General features: G+C 47.1%; 1 protein-coding gene across 2 annotated transcripts; it reads left to right on the forward strand.

Annotated features, from left to right (window-relative positions):
* The first annotated feature begins 727 nt into the window (after positions 1-727).
* Positions 728-16341, forward strand: LOC116970515. Of its 2 annotated transcripts, XM_033017156.1 has the most exons (6): positions 728-807; positions 3068-3352; positions 5954-6046; positions 7466-7632; positions 15960-16131; positions 16230-16341. In XM_033017156.1, the coding sequence occupies exons 1-6, from the start codon at positions 747-749 to the stop codon at positions 16304-16306; spliced, it is 855 nt and encodes a 284-aa protein (XP_032873047.1). In that variant the 5' UTR covers positions 728-746; the 3' UTR covers positions 16307-16341. The 2 variants fall into 2 exon arrangements, with proteins under 2 accessions (XP_032873047.1, XP_032873048.1); XM_033017157.1 differs by lacking the exon at positions 5954-6046 and having other exon boundaries at positions 16230-16337.
* The last annotated feature ends 1614 nt before the right edge of the window (positions 16342-17955 follow it).

Genomic DNA, 17955 nt, shown 5'->3' on the forward strand with positions numbered 1-17955 from the left:
ACCGGCCCCATACGCGGTGACGTTACGCGCTGACGCAGTGACGTGACCCCGCCCCCGCTCCCGCCGCCGCCATCTTGTCGCTTCTCTCCTTTTTCATCCCCTTTTCCGCCCGGAAACGGCCCCGGGAACCAACCCCGCGCGGAACCCCAGGGGGCGGCGGGAGCGGGATCCGCAACTTCCGGCCGCCAATAACCCCGGGAAACGGCGGATTTATCGCTAGTTAGCGGACGTCGACTGCAGGACCGTGCGGGTAACGGACATTGACAGGTTGGGGGGTGGAGCTTTTGTCCCGGATGGCAGGGTTGTGGGAAGAATAGGGCCAGCAGAGTGTGACAGTAATTCCCCATCAGTGGGTATTTTTCCTCTTTCTCTGTGAGTTGAAGCCTCCAAACAGGTGAGGTGTGGATGTTGGGGATTGGCCGTGTTTGGTCTGGAATAGTGATACGGTGATCAGGGTGTTTGAAAGCTTCAGGGGTCTGGCACAAATGATGAATTGCTGCCTTGGATAGATCAGGCAAAGTCTTATGGATGACAGGGCAGACATGAAGAGCTTGGTGGTCTACTTTTCATGTTTGTTAATTTGCAGGGGTTTACCATCTTGTTTGGATGGGGTGTTTTCCGCTGCACTGTAATGCTGTTTGTTGGTTCACAAGGCAATGTTTTCCTTCACATTCAATTGTCACCTGATGGTTCTGTTAATATTGTTTATTCCAGAGCTACAGAGTTTGTGAACGCCTGTCGACATCATGGCTGAAGGTGGCAACTGGGAAGGTGATTCAGTGGCCTCTACATCAAAGAAACAAAAAGGTGTGTGAACCTTCTGTGACATATATATGATGCTCTGACAGTGGGTGTAAACCTGATGCAAGAAATGAGGTTCACAGGGAAGTGGGAATAGGGAAGGGGCTGAGCCCAGAGAGTTGACATCTACAGGGACATCACCGTCACAGGTGGGCAGATGCAGGAATTGTCCGATAAATCAGCACTCTTTCTGGAAACATATGATCTGAGTTGCCGCCAAAGTTAAGTCAGTATATCAGAGTCCAGAATCAGATTCAGTGCGCAGAAATGAGCCTTTGTCCCGTCTCCCTCCTGTCAATATCTCTACACTAATCCCATTTCTGAGCACTTGGTCTGTCGTCTACTATCAACTTATAGTTAGAATGGACATCCAGGTGCTCCTACAATGTTGTGACAGAGTGCCTGCCTCCAGCACCACTTCAGGCAGTGGGGCCCAGACTGCAGCCATCACTGCTGAAAGATTCTTCCTGAAAGATCATCCTCTAAATCTCATGGCCCCCACATTAAATCCATGCCCCCTGGTGTTAACCACCTCTACTATGGAGAGAACTATAGCGGTGGCCTCAATAGGCCTGACTTTGGGAGAACTGGAGATGGGGACTGGACATTGTGCCTTCCCCCACAGTGGCAATCATTGTGGGGGGATGATTATTTTTTTTGTGTGTAAGTGAATATGTTAGTCTGTGTCCAAGATGGCTGTCGGAAGGGAGAGTGGACGCTGGCGCGCTTTAGCTGCCGCTGCTCTCGCTTCACATTGTGTTTTTGATTTTTTGTCTTTGGAGCGATTTCTGTCTTTAATTTGTGTATTGGTGATGTCCTTATTACTTATTTTTCTCCGACTATATGTTTTTTCTCTCTCTCTCTCTGTAAGGTGTCCTTGAGACTTTGAAAGGCGCCCGCAAATACAATTTATTAGTATTATTATTATTTTCCATTGACCTTACTTTTCTCATAGTATTCTGTACCTCTATTAATCACTGCATGTCTGGCCCAGATTCAAGGACGATGACTTCAATCACTCCAGTCTCTGCTGATACTTGAAATATTCATTTCTATGCGCAGCCTTGCGAATGCAGCACCGGAGACCCGGGTTCGATCCTGACTCCGGGCGCTGTCTGTACAGAGGTTGTAAGTTCTCCCCATGGCCTGCGTGGGTTTTCTCCAAGATCTTCGGTTTCCTCCCAGACTCCAAAGACGTACATGTATGTAGATTAATTGACTTGGTAAATGTAAAATTCGGCCCTAGCAGTTCTAGGATAGTGTTAATGTGCGGGGATCGCTGGTAGGCGCGGACCCGGTGGGCAGGAAGGGCCTGTTTCCGCGCTGTATCTCTAACTAAACTTAAACAAATTGGTAACAAGGCCTCCCTACACTTGCTTTCTGTGCTGCAGCTGATGTCAAGAATGCCAAATGTCGTCTTCGTATGTGCTGCTGACTTTAGGGATCTCAGTGTTTCTCAGTGGTCTCTAGACCGTTACAATTCATGGTGATTATCCTGGCTTTATTTATCCCTCCTAGTTGAGGTCTGCTGTATGATTTTACCCATCTGTGTGCACAACAAAGTGTTTCACTCTACCTTGGTACTTGTGACAATAAAGTATTATGAAATATTTAGATTGAAGAGTGATCTTAGAGATGTATAAAATCATGGGACGAGGGGTAAATAAATAGGGTGTTAGCACAGGTATTTTTTCCTCAGAGAATAAGAATCTTAAGGGCTTAAGGTGAGAGGGGAACCATTTAATAGGATCCCGAGGGTTAACATCTTCACACAGTGGTGGGTATATGGAACTTCGGCCCAACTTGCCCACACCGCTAAAACACCTCCTAGCTGCACTAGTCTCACCTGCCCGCCCTTGCCACATATCCCTCTAAACCTGTTCAATCCATCAACCTGTCTAACTGTTTCTTAAGCGTTAGGATAGTTCCTGCCTCAACTATCTCCTCTGGAAGCTTGTTCCATACACCCACCACCCTTTGTGTGAAAAAGTAACCCGTCGGATTCCTGTTAAATCTTTTCCTCAAAATACATTTGGACAGAGTGGTTTAGAGAGATGAAATGTCAAGCCGTGGATTGATGGGACTAGATTTGATGGGTAATTTTAGTTAAGTTGGGTCAAATGGCTTAGCTTGCTCTATTTCTAAGATGACCATTAAGTCCACTTCCCCCAGAATGTCAGCTCAGATTGCTACCGGCTATTCCCAACCTGTGGTTTTCTCAATTTGAAATTGCTCTGCAACTGCAATTTATGTTTTTATTTTTCAGGTGGGAAATTAACTAAAGTGGGCAAGGTCCTCAAAAGACTTTGGCCAGGCACCTCATCAAAGAACGATGGTCAGAACACAGGAACAACGACAGAAAAGCAAAGTCGGATTGAAAGCAGAACTTCAATGGAATGTGAACCCGCCGAAGAGGAAAGGGAACAATGTCAGTCCCGAGAAAGAGGAATAGGAGACGTGGTTCACGCCCCTGGAACTGAATCAAGTGACGAAATCCATCATGACCGAGATTCATCAAACAAGGAATCATCGAGTCCCCTCCAAGGAGCAGGTGAGTGAAATGGGAGGGGGGGTGGATGCTGCAGAATGGTGAAGACTAGGGACAGAGAAGGAAAAAACCATACAGGTTAGGGCAAGGGGAAATGGGAAAGTTTTTCTGACAAGGTTCTTGACCAATAGGGTGATTTCACGTAAGGTCACTGGAGCGTAAATCCCCACTCACGTGACCGAAAATTTTAACTGGGGGACAAGCGTCACTTCCGGTACATGTTAGTGAATGGGAAAACACGCACTTTCACACCCGTTAAAAACATCGAAAACGGCCAGTTTTTGAGCTGCAATTAACTGAGCCGGTCGGGGTGACCGTGAGGAACAGCTACCTAAATTTACAGTCAAAAAAAAGATAGAAACTAAGGTAAATACAAGAGGGAGCTGAAGGGGCCAAAAAGGCGGAAGTTGATTGCGGACATTTTTCGTTGAGATTTAAAGATCCAAAATATCGGGAATTACCGCGTTTGCTCGCTGCATTTCATCAAAAGTGGCAATATTGGCTTTGTTATCTTTATTCATTTGTTAGATGAAAAGTATTAAAAGTTAGAAACCCGTCAGTAAAATTGCAAAATCGCCCATGGTTCTCGGGTGGGTTTTAACATGCAAAATGAACACGCTTCTGAAGCTCCATTTACCATTTAAATAATCGTAAACTCTCAATGCGTTTGGAAATCAATTTTACTCAGATGCAAGCTTACGATTATTTAAAGCCCTGTCCCACTTGGTCGTCATTTACGTGACGTCATTTACGCCTGATCAAGTGATGCGCGCATGGTGCGTGGTGACATCGGCAGTGGCGCGAGCGGCGCCACAGGATTTTGAGATTGACAAAACCTTCACGCGCCACCTGCGTGACACGCAAATGACGCCCAAGTGGGGCAATCCCTTTAGAGTCGACATCTTGAACAATGAATACAGTAGATGAGGTTGGAGGAGGTGCAAGTTGACCTCTGCCTAACCTGAAAGGACTGTCGGGGTCCCTGGACAGAGTCGAGCGGGGAGGTATAGGGACAGGTGTTGCGTCTTCTACGGTTGCATGAGAGGGTACCTGGGGAGGGTTTGGTTTGGGTGGGAATGGATGAGTTAATCATGGAGTTGCAGAGGGAAGGCGGCAAGGGTGGAGATGGGAACATGTGGCTCGTGGTGGAAAATTTGGATCATTATGTGTTGTATGCGATGGCTGATGGGGTGGAAGGTAAGGACGAGGGGGACTCTGTCTTTGTTCTGACGAATGGAAAGGGCAAGGGCGGAGCTGGGGGTAATGAGGAGACATGAGTGAAGGCCTCTTCTATGATGGGAGAGGAGAACCCCCGTTCCCTGAAGAATGATGACATCTCGGATGTTCTAGTATGGAATACCTCATCTTGGGCGCTGACGGAGGATTTGGAAGTAAGGGATAGAGTCTTTGCAGGAAGCAGGGTGAGAAAAAGTGTAGTCGAGATAGTTTTGGGAGTCAGTGGGTTAGTAATAGACGTCAGTCAATAGTCTATTTCTTGTTTAAGAAGGAACCGCAGATGCTGGAAAATCGAAGGTACACAAAAAAGCTGGAGAAACTCAGCGGGTGCAGCAGCATCTATGGAGCGAAGTAAATAGGCAACGTTTCGGGCCGAAACCCTTCAGACTGAAGATGGGTTTTGGCTCGAAACGTTGCCTATTTCCTTCGCTCCATAGATGCTGCTGCACCCGCTGAGTTTCTCCAGCTTTTTTGTGTACAGTCTATTTCTTGTGATGGAGACAGTGGGAGCTGCCGCTCACAATATTGGCATTCCCCTCAGGTTCAGGTGCAACTCATCCCTCTTGTGCAGGTCACGGCTGCCCCAGAAGAAGTCCCAGTGGTACAAAAGTATGCATCCCTGCCCCTTGTACCAGCTCCTTTGCCACGCATTCACCTGTGTTTCTTTCCCTGTTCCTACACTCACTAGCACGTAGCACAAGGAGTACTACGGAGTTCACTGCCCTGTTATTTTACAATTTCCTAACGTCCTATGTCATTTGTGCCAACATGCACAGCAACTTCTGGCTCATTCTCCCCCTTGAGAATATCAAGTAGCCGCTCCGAGTCATCCTGGACCCTGGCACACCATAAAGCAACACACAATCCTGCAGTCTCGATTGTTTCCACACAATCTCCTGTCCACCACCCTCCCCTCTCCCCAACAGATGTGTATCCTACCACTATGGCTTTGCCAGGCACGGAGTCTCATCCTGCCTGATACTACTGCTCCTCCCTGACTGGTCATCCCCTAACAGTCTCCAAAACTGCGACCTGTTTGGAAAGGAAATGGCCACAAAGAATGGTCACCTACAGCCTTTGCCGACTAGAGGTCGTGGTGGTCACCCACATCCTTTCATCCCGGTCTTTGGTCGTGACCACCTTGCTGTTGGTTTTGTCCAAAGGGTCTCTCGGATGATCTCTAGGTCATCCATCTGCATCTCCAGTTCCCAAACACGGAGCTGCTCCTGGACACATTCCCAACGGGTTTAGTCACCCCCAACACCGGGAGATTGATCGTGGTGGGTAGTGGTTCACAGTTCACGGCAATCTTTTCATTCTTGTCTTAACCACTGTCTAATCCCACTATTATTATTCGGTTTACAGCAGAGCAGCAGAATATGGTAACACCTATCCACACCACGGCTGAAGTTGGAAACAGGACTGCGGCTCCAGTGACCTCAACAACAAGGATGGACACAGGTGTGTTGCAGAATTCTTCACAATATAAATGTTGTCTTGATATCTGGTTTGCATCTAATGCATGGTCCACAGGTCAGAAGGATAGGGGATTAAGGAAGGGACTGAGAAAGAGAGAATGTTAACATCTGCAGGCAGTAGTTGAAAGGACAGAGGGAGTAATCGTAGAGGCGATGAATCGTCATTGAAGATTCAGATGTGAATTAATGCAGTGACTGGGGAGAGGCTTTCTGAGAAAGTGAAGAGTATAAGATGGTGCATGAAACGTGGCGACTCTTGTGTTTGGACTCTGTGTAGTCTGCACTGTTGGGAGTTATTATGGTCCAAGTTGTGCGTCAGAGTCATAGAGGCACACGGCATGGAACACGGCTCTTCAGCCCCACCTTGGACACGGCAAACAACATGGCCGATCTACTATAGTCCCACAAGCCTGCGTAAGGCCCATGTCCCTCTAAACCTAACCTATCCATGTACCGATTTTAACATAAAATCCCCGACCCCACCTGAAACCTATATCATTGTTTCTTGATTCCCCTCCTCTGGGAAAAAGACTGTGCATTTATCTATTAGATATTATAGATAGTGTATCTACTCCTCTCCTGATCCTCGTGTATAGAGGATGGTCACTGAACTTGTGTTATCGTGGTGTATAGGAGGATGGTCACTGAACTTGTGTACACATGACAAAGTATCATTGAAGCCAGGGAGCATGAGGCCACAGAGAGTGGAGCGATGGTGATGGGTGGGACAGACTAGGTTGAAGGAGAGCAATTGCAATGCGCGTCCATTATCCATGAGTAAACTGGGTGGTTCATGCTTGTGGAAGATAATCCTAGGAAGATTACCTGGCATCACCCACAGTGTTGCCTCAGGTGATAAGTGCACCTGCACCTCTTCATCAGTGCATTTGTCTACTGTGTTTTTAGACAATAGACAATAGGTGCAGGAGGAGGCCATTCGGCCCTTCAGCCAGCACCGCCATTCACTGTGATCATGGCTGATCATCCCCAATCAGTACCCTGTTCCTGCCTTCTCCCCATAACCCTGGACTCTGCTATTTTTAAGAGTCCTATCTAGCTCTCTCTTGAAAGCATCCAGAGAACCGGCCTCCACCGCTCTCTGAGGCAGAGAATTCAACAGACTCACCACTCTCTGTGAGAAAAAGAGGCTGATTGTCCCCAATCAATAACCCGTGCCTGCCTTCTCCCCACATCCCTGCCTTCTCCGCATATGTCACCTATCCATATTCTCCAGAGATGGTGGTTGACCCACTGAGTTCCTCCAGCACATTGTCTTATTCTGATATTCTGTTTTGATCATTCTAATTAGGGGGCAGGAACAGTCAGGATGAGGGTTGCTGTTGTAGCTGGAGCCAAGGGGACTGATTCAGATGTTGTTTAGTTTCTCTCTTTGAATACACAGATCTAACTCTTACATACTTTGAGCTCCTGACACAGTGGAGCGACTACCAATTGTTCCAACTGACAAAATTCTATCGGGAGAGACTGAAACAAGCGATTGAAGAAGGGGTTGAAAGTCTTGGCTCCATGATGAGACGACAGGGATGTTTCAGTGGCCAAGAACTCAGGGTAAGTGGAAGGATCACGCTGACTTCTGTTTCCTGTCACACAACTGACGGCATCGAGGGGGGAAGAGTGACCAATGTCAGTCCCACTCACCTCGCATTCCCTGGGTTGAACAGTGCAATGGAGGCACTGATCTTCGATCAGTTTGTGTCCTGTAGATCTGGTATCAGGAATACAACCTGTGACCTGGGGATTTCTGAGAAATGTCCATTCTGATCCAGCTGTTCTTCCTACACATGCACCTTAGCACAACGGTCAGGGGGCAGTCAACTTGTAAACCAGAATCTGAAACTATAATACTTCACGTGCCATCAGTCTCATTGGTCACATTTAGTTCAGTTCATTAAACCACAGAGGACATTGGGCATCAGCACAAGGAACTGCAGTTGCTGGTTTACAAAAACACACAATGTGCTGCACAAAATAACTCTGTTTATGCAGATGCTGTCTGACCTGCTGAATTATTAGACATTGAACTGTTCGCTTATCATTCAATTGACAAATAAAATAAACAAAAGTACATTTGCTAAAATCTACAATATAAACAAACATAGAAACATAGAAAATAGGTGCAGGAGTAGGCCATTCGGCCCTTCGAGCCTGCACCGCCATTCAATATGATCATGGCTGATCATCCAACTCAGTATCCTGTACCTGCCTTCTCTCCATACCCCCTGATCCCTTTAGCCACAAGGGCCACATCTAACTCCCTCTTAAATATAGCCAATAAACTGGCCTCAACTACTTTCTGTGGCAGATAATTCCGCAGATTCACCACTCTCTGTGTGAAAACGACTTCCCCCTTATCCTTAAACTGTGACCCCTTGTTCTGGACGAGTCTACCCAGTCTTTCTTCATATGAAAGTCCTGCCATCCCAGGAATCAGTCTGGTGAACCTTCTCTGCACTCCCTCTATGGCAAGAATGTCTTTCCTCAGATTAGGAGACCAAAACTGTACGCAATACTCCAGGTGTGGTCTCACCAACTGCAGTAGAACCTCCCTGCTCCTATACTCAAATCCTTTTGCTATGCATGCTAACATACCATTCGCTTTCTTCACTGCCTGCTGCACCTGCATGCCTACTTTCAATGACTGGTGTACCATGACACCCATCACCTCTTTTCCTAATCGGCCACCATTCAGATAATAGTCTACTTTCCTGTTCTTGCTACCAAAGTGGAAACCTCACAATTATCCACATTATACTGCATCTGCCATCCATTTGCCCACTCACCCAACCTATCCAAGTCACCTTGCAGCCTCCTAGCATCCTCCTCACAGCTAACACTGCCCCCCAGCTTCGTGTCATCCGCAAACTTGGAGATGTTACATTCACTTCCCTCGTCCAGATCATTAATATATATTGTAAATAGCTGGGGTCCCAGCACTGAGCCTTGCGGTACCCCACTAGTCACTGCCTGCCATTGTGAAAAGGGCCCGTTTACTCCTATTCTTTGCTTCCTGTTTGCCAGCCAGTTCTCTATCCACATCAATACTGAACCCCCAATTAGATTAGATTAGATCCTTTATTTGCCATTCAGACCTTTCGGTCTGAACGAAATGTCGTTGCCTGCAGCCATACATATAATAATAAACAACAAAAGACACAATAAACTCAAAGTAAAATCCACCACAGTGAGTTCACCAGGCATCTCCTCACTGTGATGGAGGCAAAAGTCTTAAAGTTACTGCCCCTTTCCTCCTCATTCTCCCTCTGCGCTGAGGCGATATGTTGTTACCCCACCGGGCGATGGTCAGTCCCGCGGCTCAACCGAGCTCTGCGAAAGGGCCGGTTCAAGCTCCGCGGCTTTGGGTGGTCGAAGCTGCCGCCCTCCAGTCCAGCGGACGTAGCTGTTGCCGCGGGAGCTCCGGAAAACAGGCATCAGCCTGTGACCTGCGAGCTCCCGACGATGTCGTCCACTGGTCCGCGGCCGAGCCCCAGATTCAGGTCGCCGCCTCAGCCACCGGAGCACCGTCTCAGCCCCGAGTCGGGCTGCCCTCACCGGAGCGCCATCTCAGCCTCGCGGTGGGCCGCCCTCACCGGAGTGCCGTCTCAGCCCCAATACCGTGTGCTTTAAGTTTGCATACTAATCTCTTATGTGGGACCTTGTCGAAAGCCTTCTGAAAGTCCAGATATAACACATCCACCCACTAGTTACGTCCTCGAAAAATTCTATAAGGTTCGTCAGACATGATTTACCTTTCATAAATCTATGCTGACTTTGTCCAATGATTTCACCATTTTCCAAATGTGCTGCTATCCCATCTTTAATAACTAGCATTTCCCCACTACCGATGTTAGACTAACTGGTCTGTAATTCCCCGTTTTCTCTCTCCCTCCCTTTTTAAAAAGTGGGGTTACGTTTGCTACCCTCCAATCCTCAGGAACTACTCCAGAATCTAAAGAGTTGTGAAAAATTATCACTAATGCATCCACTATTTCTGGGGCTACTTCCTTAAATAATCTGGAATGCAGCCTATCTGGCCCTGGGGATTTATCGGCCTTTAATCCATTCAATTTACCTAACACAACTTCCCGACTAACCTGGATTTTACTCAGTTCCTCCATCTTATTTGACCCCCAGTCCCCTGCTATTTCCGGCAGATTATTTATGTCTTCCTTAGTGAAGACAGAACCAAAGTAGTTATTCCATTGGTCTGCCACGTCCTTGTTCCCCATGATCAATTCACCTGTTTCTGACTGCAAGGGACCTACATTTGTTTTAACTAAACTTTTTCTCTTCACATATTTATGAAAGCTTTTGTAGTCAGTTTTTATGTTCCCTGCCAGTTTTCTTTCATAATCTATTTTCCCTTTCCCAATTAAGCCCTTTGTCCTCCTCTGCTGGACTCTGAATTCCTCCCAGGTCTCTGGTAGGCTGCTTTTTCTGGCTAATTTGAATGCTTCATCTTTTGTTTTGATACTATCCCTGATTTCCCTTGTTATCCACGGATGCACTACCTTCCCTGATTTATTCTTTTGCCAAACTGGGATGAACAATTGTTGTAGTGCATCCATGCAGTCTTTACATGCCTTCCATTGCATATCCACTGTCAACCCTTTACGAATCAATTGCCAGTCTATCTTGGCCAATTCACATCTCATACCCTCAAAGTTACCTTTCTTTAAATTCAGAACCCTTGTTTCTGTATTACCCATGTCACTCTCCATCATAATGAAGAATTCAACCATATTATGGTCACTCTTGCCCAAGCAGCCACGCACAACATGACTGCTAACTAACCCTTCCTCATTGCTCAATGCCCAGTCTAGAATAGCCTGCTCTCTCGTTGGTTCCTCTACATGTTGGTTTAGAAAACTATCCTGCATACATTCCAAGAAATCCTCTTCCTCAGCACCCTTGCCAGTTTGATTCACCCAATCTATATGTAGATTGAAGTCACCCATTATAACTGTTTTACCTTTGTTGCACACATTTCTAATTTCCTGTTTGATGCCACGTGGTGTCGAAAGACGAGAAGTGGAAGCCAACTAGCCGAATGGAAACAAAGCCGAAACGCCAACGAACCGAGAAGGCAGGACGCCAAAAAGCCAACTAACCGAAAGGCTGCGTCGCCTAAAAGCAAACTCACAGAATGGCCGCTCTGCCAAAACGTCAACTAACCGAAAGGCTGCGTCGCGTACAAGCCAACTAACCGAGTCCGCTCTGCCGAAAAGTAAAATAATGGCTTGTGTGGAAAAATGACCCCCACCGTCCCGTCTCCATTCGGTGAGTTGGCCTGTAGGCGACGCAGCCTTTCGGTTAGGTGGCGTTTCGGCTGAGCGGCCATTCGGTTAGTTGGCCTGTAGGCGACACAGCCTTTCGGTTAGGTGGCGTTTCGGCAGAGCGGCCATTCGGTGAGTTTGCTTTCAGGCGACGCAGCCTTTCAGTTAGTTGGCTTTTAGTCGTCCCGCCCTTTTGGTTCGTTGGCGTTTCGGCTTTGTTTCCATTCCGCTATTTGGCTTCCACTTCTTTGCTTCGGCTTCTCGTCCTTCGACGCAACGTCGGGTACCGTCCATGTGAGGTCAAAAGGAATTGGATCAATTTCACATCAATTTCAACACAGCCATCATCGGCTGAATGGCCTGTTCCCGTGCTGTACTCTGCTGTGTTCTCGGACACTGCCATGTGTCCAAGAAAGTTCAAGAGAGTTTATTGTCACGTGTCCCTGATAGGACAATGACATTCTTGCTTTGCTTTAGCACACCAGAACATAGTAGGCACGAATACAGAACAGATCTGTGTGTCCATATACCATTGTATAAACATATACACACATGAATAAATGAACTGATAAAGTGCAAATAAACAGATTATAGAAACATAGAAAATAGGTGCAGGAGGAGGCCATTCGGCCCTTTAGCCAGCGCCGCCATTCATTGTGATCATGGCTGATCGTCCTCTATCAATAACCCGTGCCTACCTTCTCCCCATATCCCTTGACTCCACTAGCCCCTAGAGCTCTATCTAACTCTCTCTTAAACCCATCCAGTGATTTGGCCTCCACTGCCCTCTGTGGCAGGGAATTCTAAATTCACAACTCTCTGGGTGAAAAAGGTTTTCCTCACCTCAGTCTTAATTGACCTCCCCTTTATTCTAAGACTGTGGCCCCTGGTTCTGGACTCGCCCAACATTGGAAACATTTTTCCTGCATCTAGCTTGTCCAGTCCTTTTATAATTTTATAAGTTTCTATAAGATTTTTCCCTCATCCTTCTAAACTCCAGAGAATACAAGCCTAGTCTTTTCAATCTTTCCTCATATGACAGTCCCGCCATCCCAGGAATCAATCTGGTGAACCTACGCCTCAATCACAAGGATGCCCTTCCTCAAATTAGGAGACCAAAAATGTACACAATACTGCAGATGTGGTCTCACCAGAGCCATATACAACTGCAGAAGAACCTCTTTACTCCTATACTGAAATACTCTTGTTATGAAGGCCAACATTCCATTAGCTTTCTTCACTGCCTGCTGTACCTGCACGCCAACTTTCAGTGACCGGTGTACAAGGACACCCAGGTCTCGCTGTACCTCCCCCTAACCTAACCTAACCCCATTGAGATAATAATCTGCCCCCTTGTTTTTGCCGCCAAAGTGGAGAACCTCACATTTATCTATATTATACTGTATCTGCCCGCATCTGCCCACTCACTCAACCTGTCCAGGTCACCCTGCAACCTCCTAACATCCTCTTCACAGTTCACACTGCCACCCAGCTTTGTGTCATCCGCAAACTTGCTAGTGTTGCTCCTAATTCCCTCTTCCAAATCATTAATATATATGGTAAACAGTTGCGGCCCCAACACGAGCCTTGCGGCACTCCACTCGCCAATGCCTGCCATTCTGAAAAGGACCCGTTCACTCCTACCTTTGCTTCCGGTCTGCCAACCAATTTTCTATCCATGTCAACATCCTACTCCCAATACCATGTGCTCTAATTTTAGTCACCAGTCTCCCGTGCGGGACCTTATCAAAGGCTTTCTGAAAGTCTAGATACACTACATCCACTGGCACCCCTTCATCCATTTTACTTGTCACATCCTCAAAAAATTCCAGAAGATTAGTCAAGCATGATTTCCCTTTCATAAATCCATGTTGACTTGGACTAATCCTTTTACTGCTATCCAAATGCCCCATTATACCTCTTTAATAATTGACTCCAGCATCTTTCCCACCACCGAAGTCAGGCTAACTGGTCTGTAATTCCCCGTTTTCTCTCTCGCTCCTTTCTTGAAAAGTGGGATAACATTAGCTATCCTCCAATCCACAGGAACTGATCCTGAATCTATTGAACATTGGAAAATGATCACCAATGCGATCCACTATTTCTAGAGCCACCTCCCTGAGGACCTGGGATGCAGACCATCAGGCCCAGGGGATTTATCATCCTTCAGTCCCATTAGCCTACCCAATACTATTTCTCGTCTAATGAAAATTTCTTTCAGTTCCTCAACCCCCTTAGATCCTCTGTCCTCCAGTACATCTGGGAGATTGTTTGTGTCTTCCTTAGTGAAGACAGATCCGAAGTACCTATTCAACTCTTCTGCCATTTCCTTGTTGCCCATAATAATTTCACCCGTGTCTGCCTTCAAGGGACCCACATTTCACTTTGCTACTCTTTTTCCGTTAACATATCTAAAGAAGCTTTTACTGTCCTTCTTTATATTCCTGGCCAGCTTCCCTTCATACTTCATCTTTTCAGCCCATATTGCCTGTTTTGTTTCCTTCTGTTGTCCTATGAAAGTTTCCCAATCCTCTGGCTTCCGGCATACTCTTTGCTGTGTTATCTATCTTTCTTTTAGTTTTATTCTATCCCTAACTTCTCTTGTCAGCCACGGTTGCCTGCCTACTCCCCTTAGAATCTTCTTCCTTTTTGGAATGAATGATCCTGCGTCTTCCGGATTATGCCCAGAAATTCCTGCCATTGCTGTTCCACCGTCATTCCTGCTAGGATCCCTTTCCAGTCTACCTTGGCCAGCTCCTCCTCTCATGCCTTCATAGTCCCTTTGTTCAACTGCATCACTGACACTTCCGATTTAACTTCTCCTTCTCAAATTGCAGATTAAAACTAATCATATTATGATCACTACCTCCAAGCAGGTTCCTTTACCTCGAGTTCTCTTATCATATCTGGTTCATTGGACAACACTAAATCCAGAATTGCCCTTTCTCTGGTCGGCTCCATTACAAGCTGCTTCTAAGAATCCATCTCGGAGGCATTCTACAAACTCTCTTTCTTGGGGTCCTGAACCAACCTGATTTTCCCAGTCTACCTGCATATTGAAATCCCCCATCACCACAGTGGCATTACCTTTGTTACATGCCAGTTTCAACTCCTGCTGCAACTACACCCTACATCCGGGCTACTATTTGGGGGTCTGTAAATAACACCAATTAGTGTCTTCTTGCCTTTACAATTCCTCAACTCAATCCACAGTGACTCTACCTCGTCAGTCCCTATGTCTTCCCTCGCAAGGGACTGAATTCCATCCCTCACCAGCAGAGCTACCCCTCCTCCTCTGCCCACCTGCCTGTCCTTTCTATAGGATGTATACCCTGAATATTAAGTTCCCAGGCCCGATCCTCCTGCAGCCAGTCTCAGTAATCCCCACAATGTCATATCTACCAACCTCTAACTGAGCCTCAAGCTCATCTACTTTACTTCTTATACTTCGCGCATTCATATACAATACTTTTAATTCCTTACGCATCTCACCTTTCACATCGATCCCTATTACACTTGGCCATACTCTCCTATCCCTTTGTGAGCTTCCTTTCCCGTTAATTCTGGGGTCATTAACCATCCCTTTAATCTCTTTCCCTTTAACTCCATCCTCGACTATCCCATTGACACCCCACCCCCCTTATTCAGTTTAAAACCACCCGTGTAGCAGTGGCAAACCTGCCTGCCAGAATGCTGGTCCCCCACCTGTTAAGATGCAATCCGTCCCTTTTGTACAGTTCCCTCCTTACTCCAAAACAGATCCCAGTGATCTAAGAATCTAAATCCCTGCCCCCTGCACCAGTTCCTCAGCCACACATTCAGGTCCCGTATCTCCCTGTTCTTGCTCTCGCAGCATGAGGAACTGGAAGCAAACGGCAGATAACAACCCTGGAGGTCCTGCTTTTCAGCATTTTTCCAAGCTCTCTAAAGTCATGCTGCAGAATATTCATCCCCTTCTTTCCGACATCTTCTGTACCGACATGCACAAACACTTCCGGCTGTTCACCTTGGGCTATTAATGTTCAGAATTTGTCCGAGCCGAGTTTAATAGCCTGATGGCTGTGGGGAAGCAGCTATTCCTGAACCTGGTCTTTGCAGTCTTCAGGCTCCTGTACCTTCTACCTGAAGGTAGTGGGGAGATGAGTGAGTGTCCCGGATGGTTGTGGGTCCTTGATGATACTGCCAGCCTTTTTGAGGCAGCGACTGCGATAGATCCCCTCGATGGACGGGAGGTCAGAGCCGATGATGGACTGGCGCAGTGTTTACTACTTTTCCTCTCCAGGGCGCTCAAGTTTCCGAACCAAGCCACGATGCAACAAGTCAGCATGCTCCCTACTGTGCACCTGTAGAAGTTAGAGAAGGTCCTCCTTGACATACCGACTCTCCGTAATCTTCTCAGGAAGTAGAGGCGCTGATGTGCTTTCTTTGTGCGAGTTTCGCACTGTCAGGACTCTGGGAGTACACAGTTTGTCAGCACAGTGTCATGGGTGTATGAAGAGGCAGACCAATGCCTGTCACCATGCTCAAAACTTCCAGAATATCCCATCACTGAACAGCATTGTCTCATTCACTTCCCCATATATTCATTGTTGTTTTTCACAGAGTGTCGCTGAGCTCGTGGCAAAGGGAAACCGCAGAGACAGTTCCATACTCTTCCTCAGTCTGGTGATGGAGAAGGGTAACCGTGCCCGGCGGGTGATGTGGGAATCCTTTGTGAAAATGCAGAACGAATTGCCGAAGCTGAACAAAATACTGAAAGAAATCCAGGAGCTCGGTACGGTAAATCAACACACTGAACTGAATATCACATTGAAACACTGAAGTTAACAATGTTATTCGTCTGGTTTAATGAATGCTCGTTGATTTGAACAGGTCCTGATCCACAAGAATACATGAACATCATCGGAGGTTTAACTGAATTACCCTCTCATATGGAAGGTGAGTGTTGAAATGTACAGTTCACACCAATTACGTTAGAATTGATGTCATACTGAAACTATGTGCAGAGCTTTGCAGAATTGGAAATCAGAAGATCAAAGGTTGAATTATTGGGACAGACATGGGAATTCACTATGGATTGCTCCTTCGTCAGTTTTAATCTCGTTAATTAATTAATTATAATTCTGGTTTAATTTAGCTTCGTTTAGTGTATTGTCACTTGAACCGAAGTACAGCAAGAAGCTTTAGTTGCATTGTGCCTAGTCAGCAGAAAGACAATACGTGATTATAATCGAGCCATTTACACTGTAAAGATACATGATAAGGGAATAATGTTTAGTGCCAGGTAAAACGAGGAGAACCAAAGAGGCAGATAGTTGTTCACAGATCAATTGATCTCTGACGTACACTAGAACCATTACACTGCATTATTTCAGCTTCTCCAGGCGTTAATTGTACAAGGCTTTGCAGTGTATCAGATCTGTGAAATCCAGTACTCTCCTGGGGAGACTGTGTATGCAGTAATGCCTCACACACACCTGGCAGAGTCCTGACACACTGTGTAACCCCACACACTCCTGGATGGGTCCCCGACACACTGTGTAACCCCACACACTCCTGGATGGGTCCCTGACACACTGTGTAACCCCACACACTCCTGGATGGGTCCCTGACACACTGTGTAACCCCACACACTCCTGGATAGTCCTGACACACTGTGTAACCCACACACTCCTGGATAGAGCCCTGACACACTGTGTAACCCCCACACACTCCTGGATGGGTCCTGACACACTGTGTAACCCCACACCCCCTGGATGGTCCCTGACACACTGTGTATCCCCACACACTCCTGGATGGGTCCCTGACACACTGTGTAACCCCACACACTCCTGGATGGTCCTGACACACTGTGTAACCCCACACACTCCTGGATGGTCCCTGACACACTGTGTAACCCACACACTCCTGGATGTCCCTGACACACTGTGTAACCCCACACACTCCTGGATAGAGTCCCTGACACACTGTGTACCCCCACACACTCCTGGATAGAACCCTGACACACTGTGTAACCCCACACACTCCTGGATAGAGTCCTGACACACTGTGTAACCCCACACACTCCTGGATGGTCCCTGCCCCTGTGTAACCCCACACTCCTGGATAGAGTCCTGACACACTGTGTAACCCCACACACTCCTGGATGGCCCTGACACACTGTGTAACCCCACCACTCCTGGATGGTCCTGACACACTGTAACCCCACACACTCCTGGTAGAGTCCTGACACACTGTGTAACCCCACACACTCCTGGATGGTCCCTGACCACTGTGTAACCCCCACACTCCTGGATAGAGTCCTGACACACTGTGTAACCCCACACACTCCTGGTAGGTCCTGACACACTTTGTACCCCACACACTCCTGGATTCCCTGACCCACTGTGTAACCCCACACACTCCCTGGATAGGTCCTGAACACTGTGTAACCCCACACACTCCGGGATGTAGTCCCTGACACACTGTGTAACCCCACACACTCCTGGATAGTCCCTGACACACTGGTGTAACCCCACACCTCCTGGATGGGTCCTGACACACTGTGTACCCCACACACTCCTGGATAGGGTCTGACATACTGAAAATATGTAGATTC

The sequence above is a fragment of the Amblyraja radiata genome, unplaced genomic scaffold (assembly GCF_010909765.2).
Source record: "Amblyraja radiata isolate CabotCenter1 unplaced genomic scaffold, sAmbRad1.1.pri scaffold_974_ctg1, whole genome shotgun sequence".
Classification (NCBI taxonomy): Eukaryota; Metazoa; Chordata; class Chondrichthyes; order Rajiformes; family Rajidae; genus Amblyraja; species Amblyraja radiata.

Bases quoted from the DNA above. Each gene is read 5' to 3' on its own strand.
- LOC116970515 (XM_033017156.1), top strand. From the start codon at position 747: ATGGCTGAAGGTGGCAACTGGGAAGGTGATTCAGTGGCCTCTACATCA. The intron at 6,047-7,465 runs GTGTGTTGCAGA...TTGAATACACAG, and splicing joins AACAACAAGGATGGACACAG to ATCTAACTCTTACATACTTT. The intron at 16,132-16,229 runs GTACGGTAAATC...TGATTTGAACAG, and splicing joins GAAAGAAATCCAGGAGCTCG to GTCCTGATCCACAAGAATAC.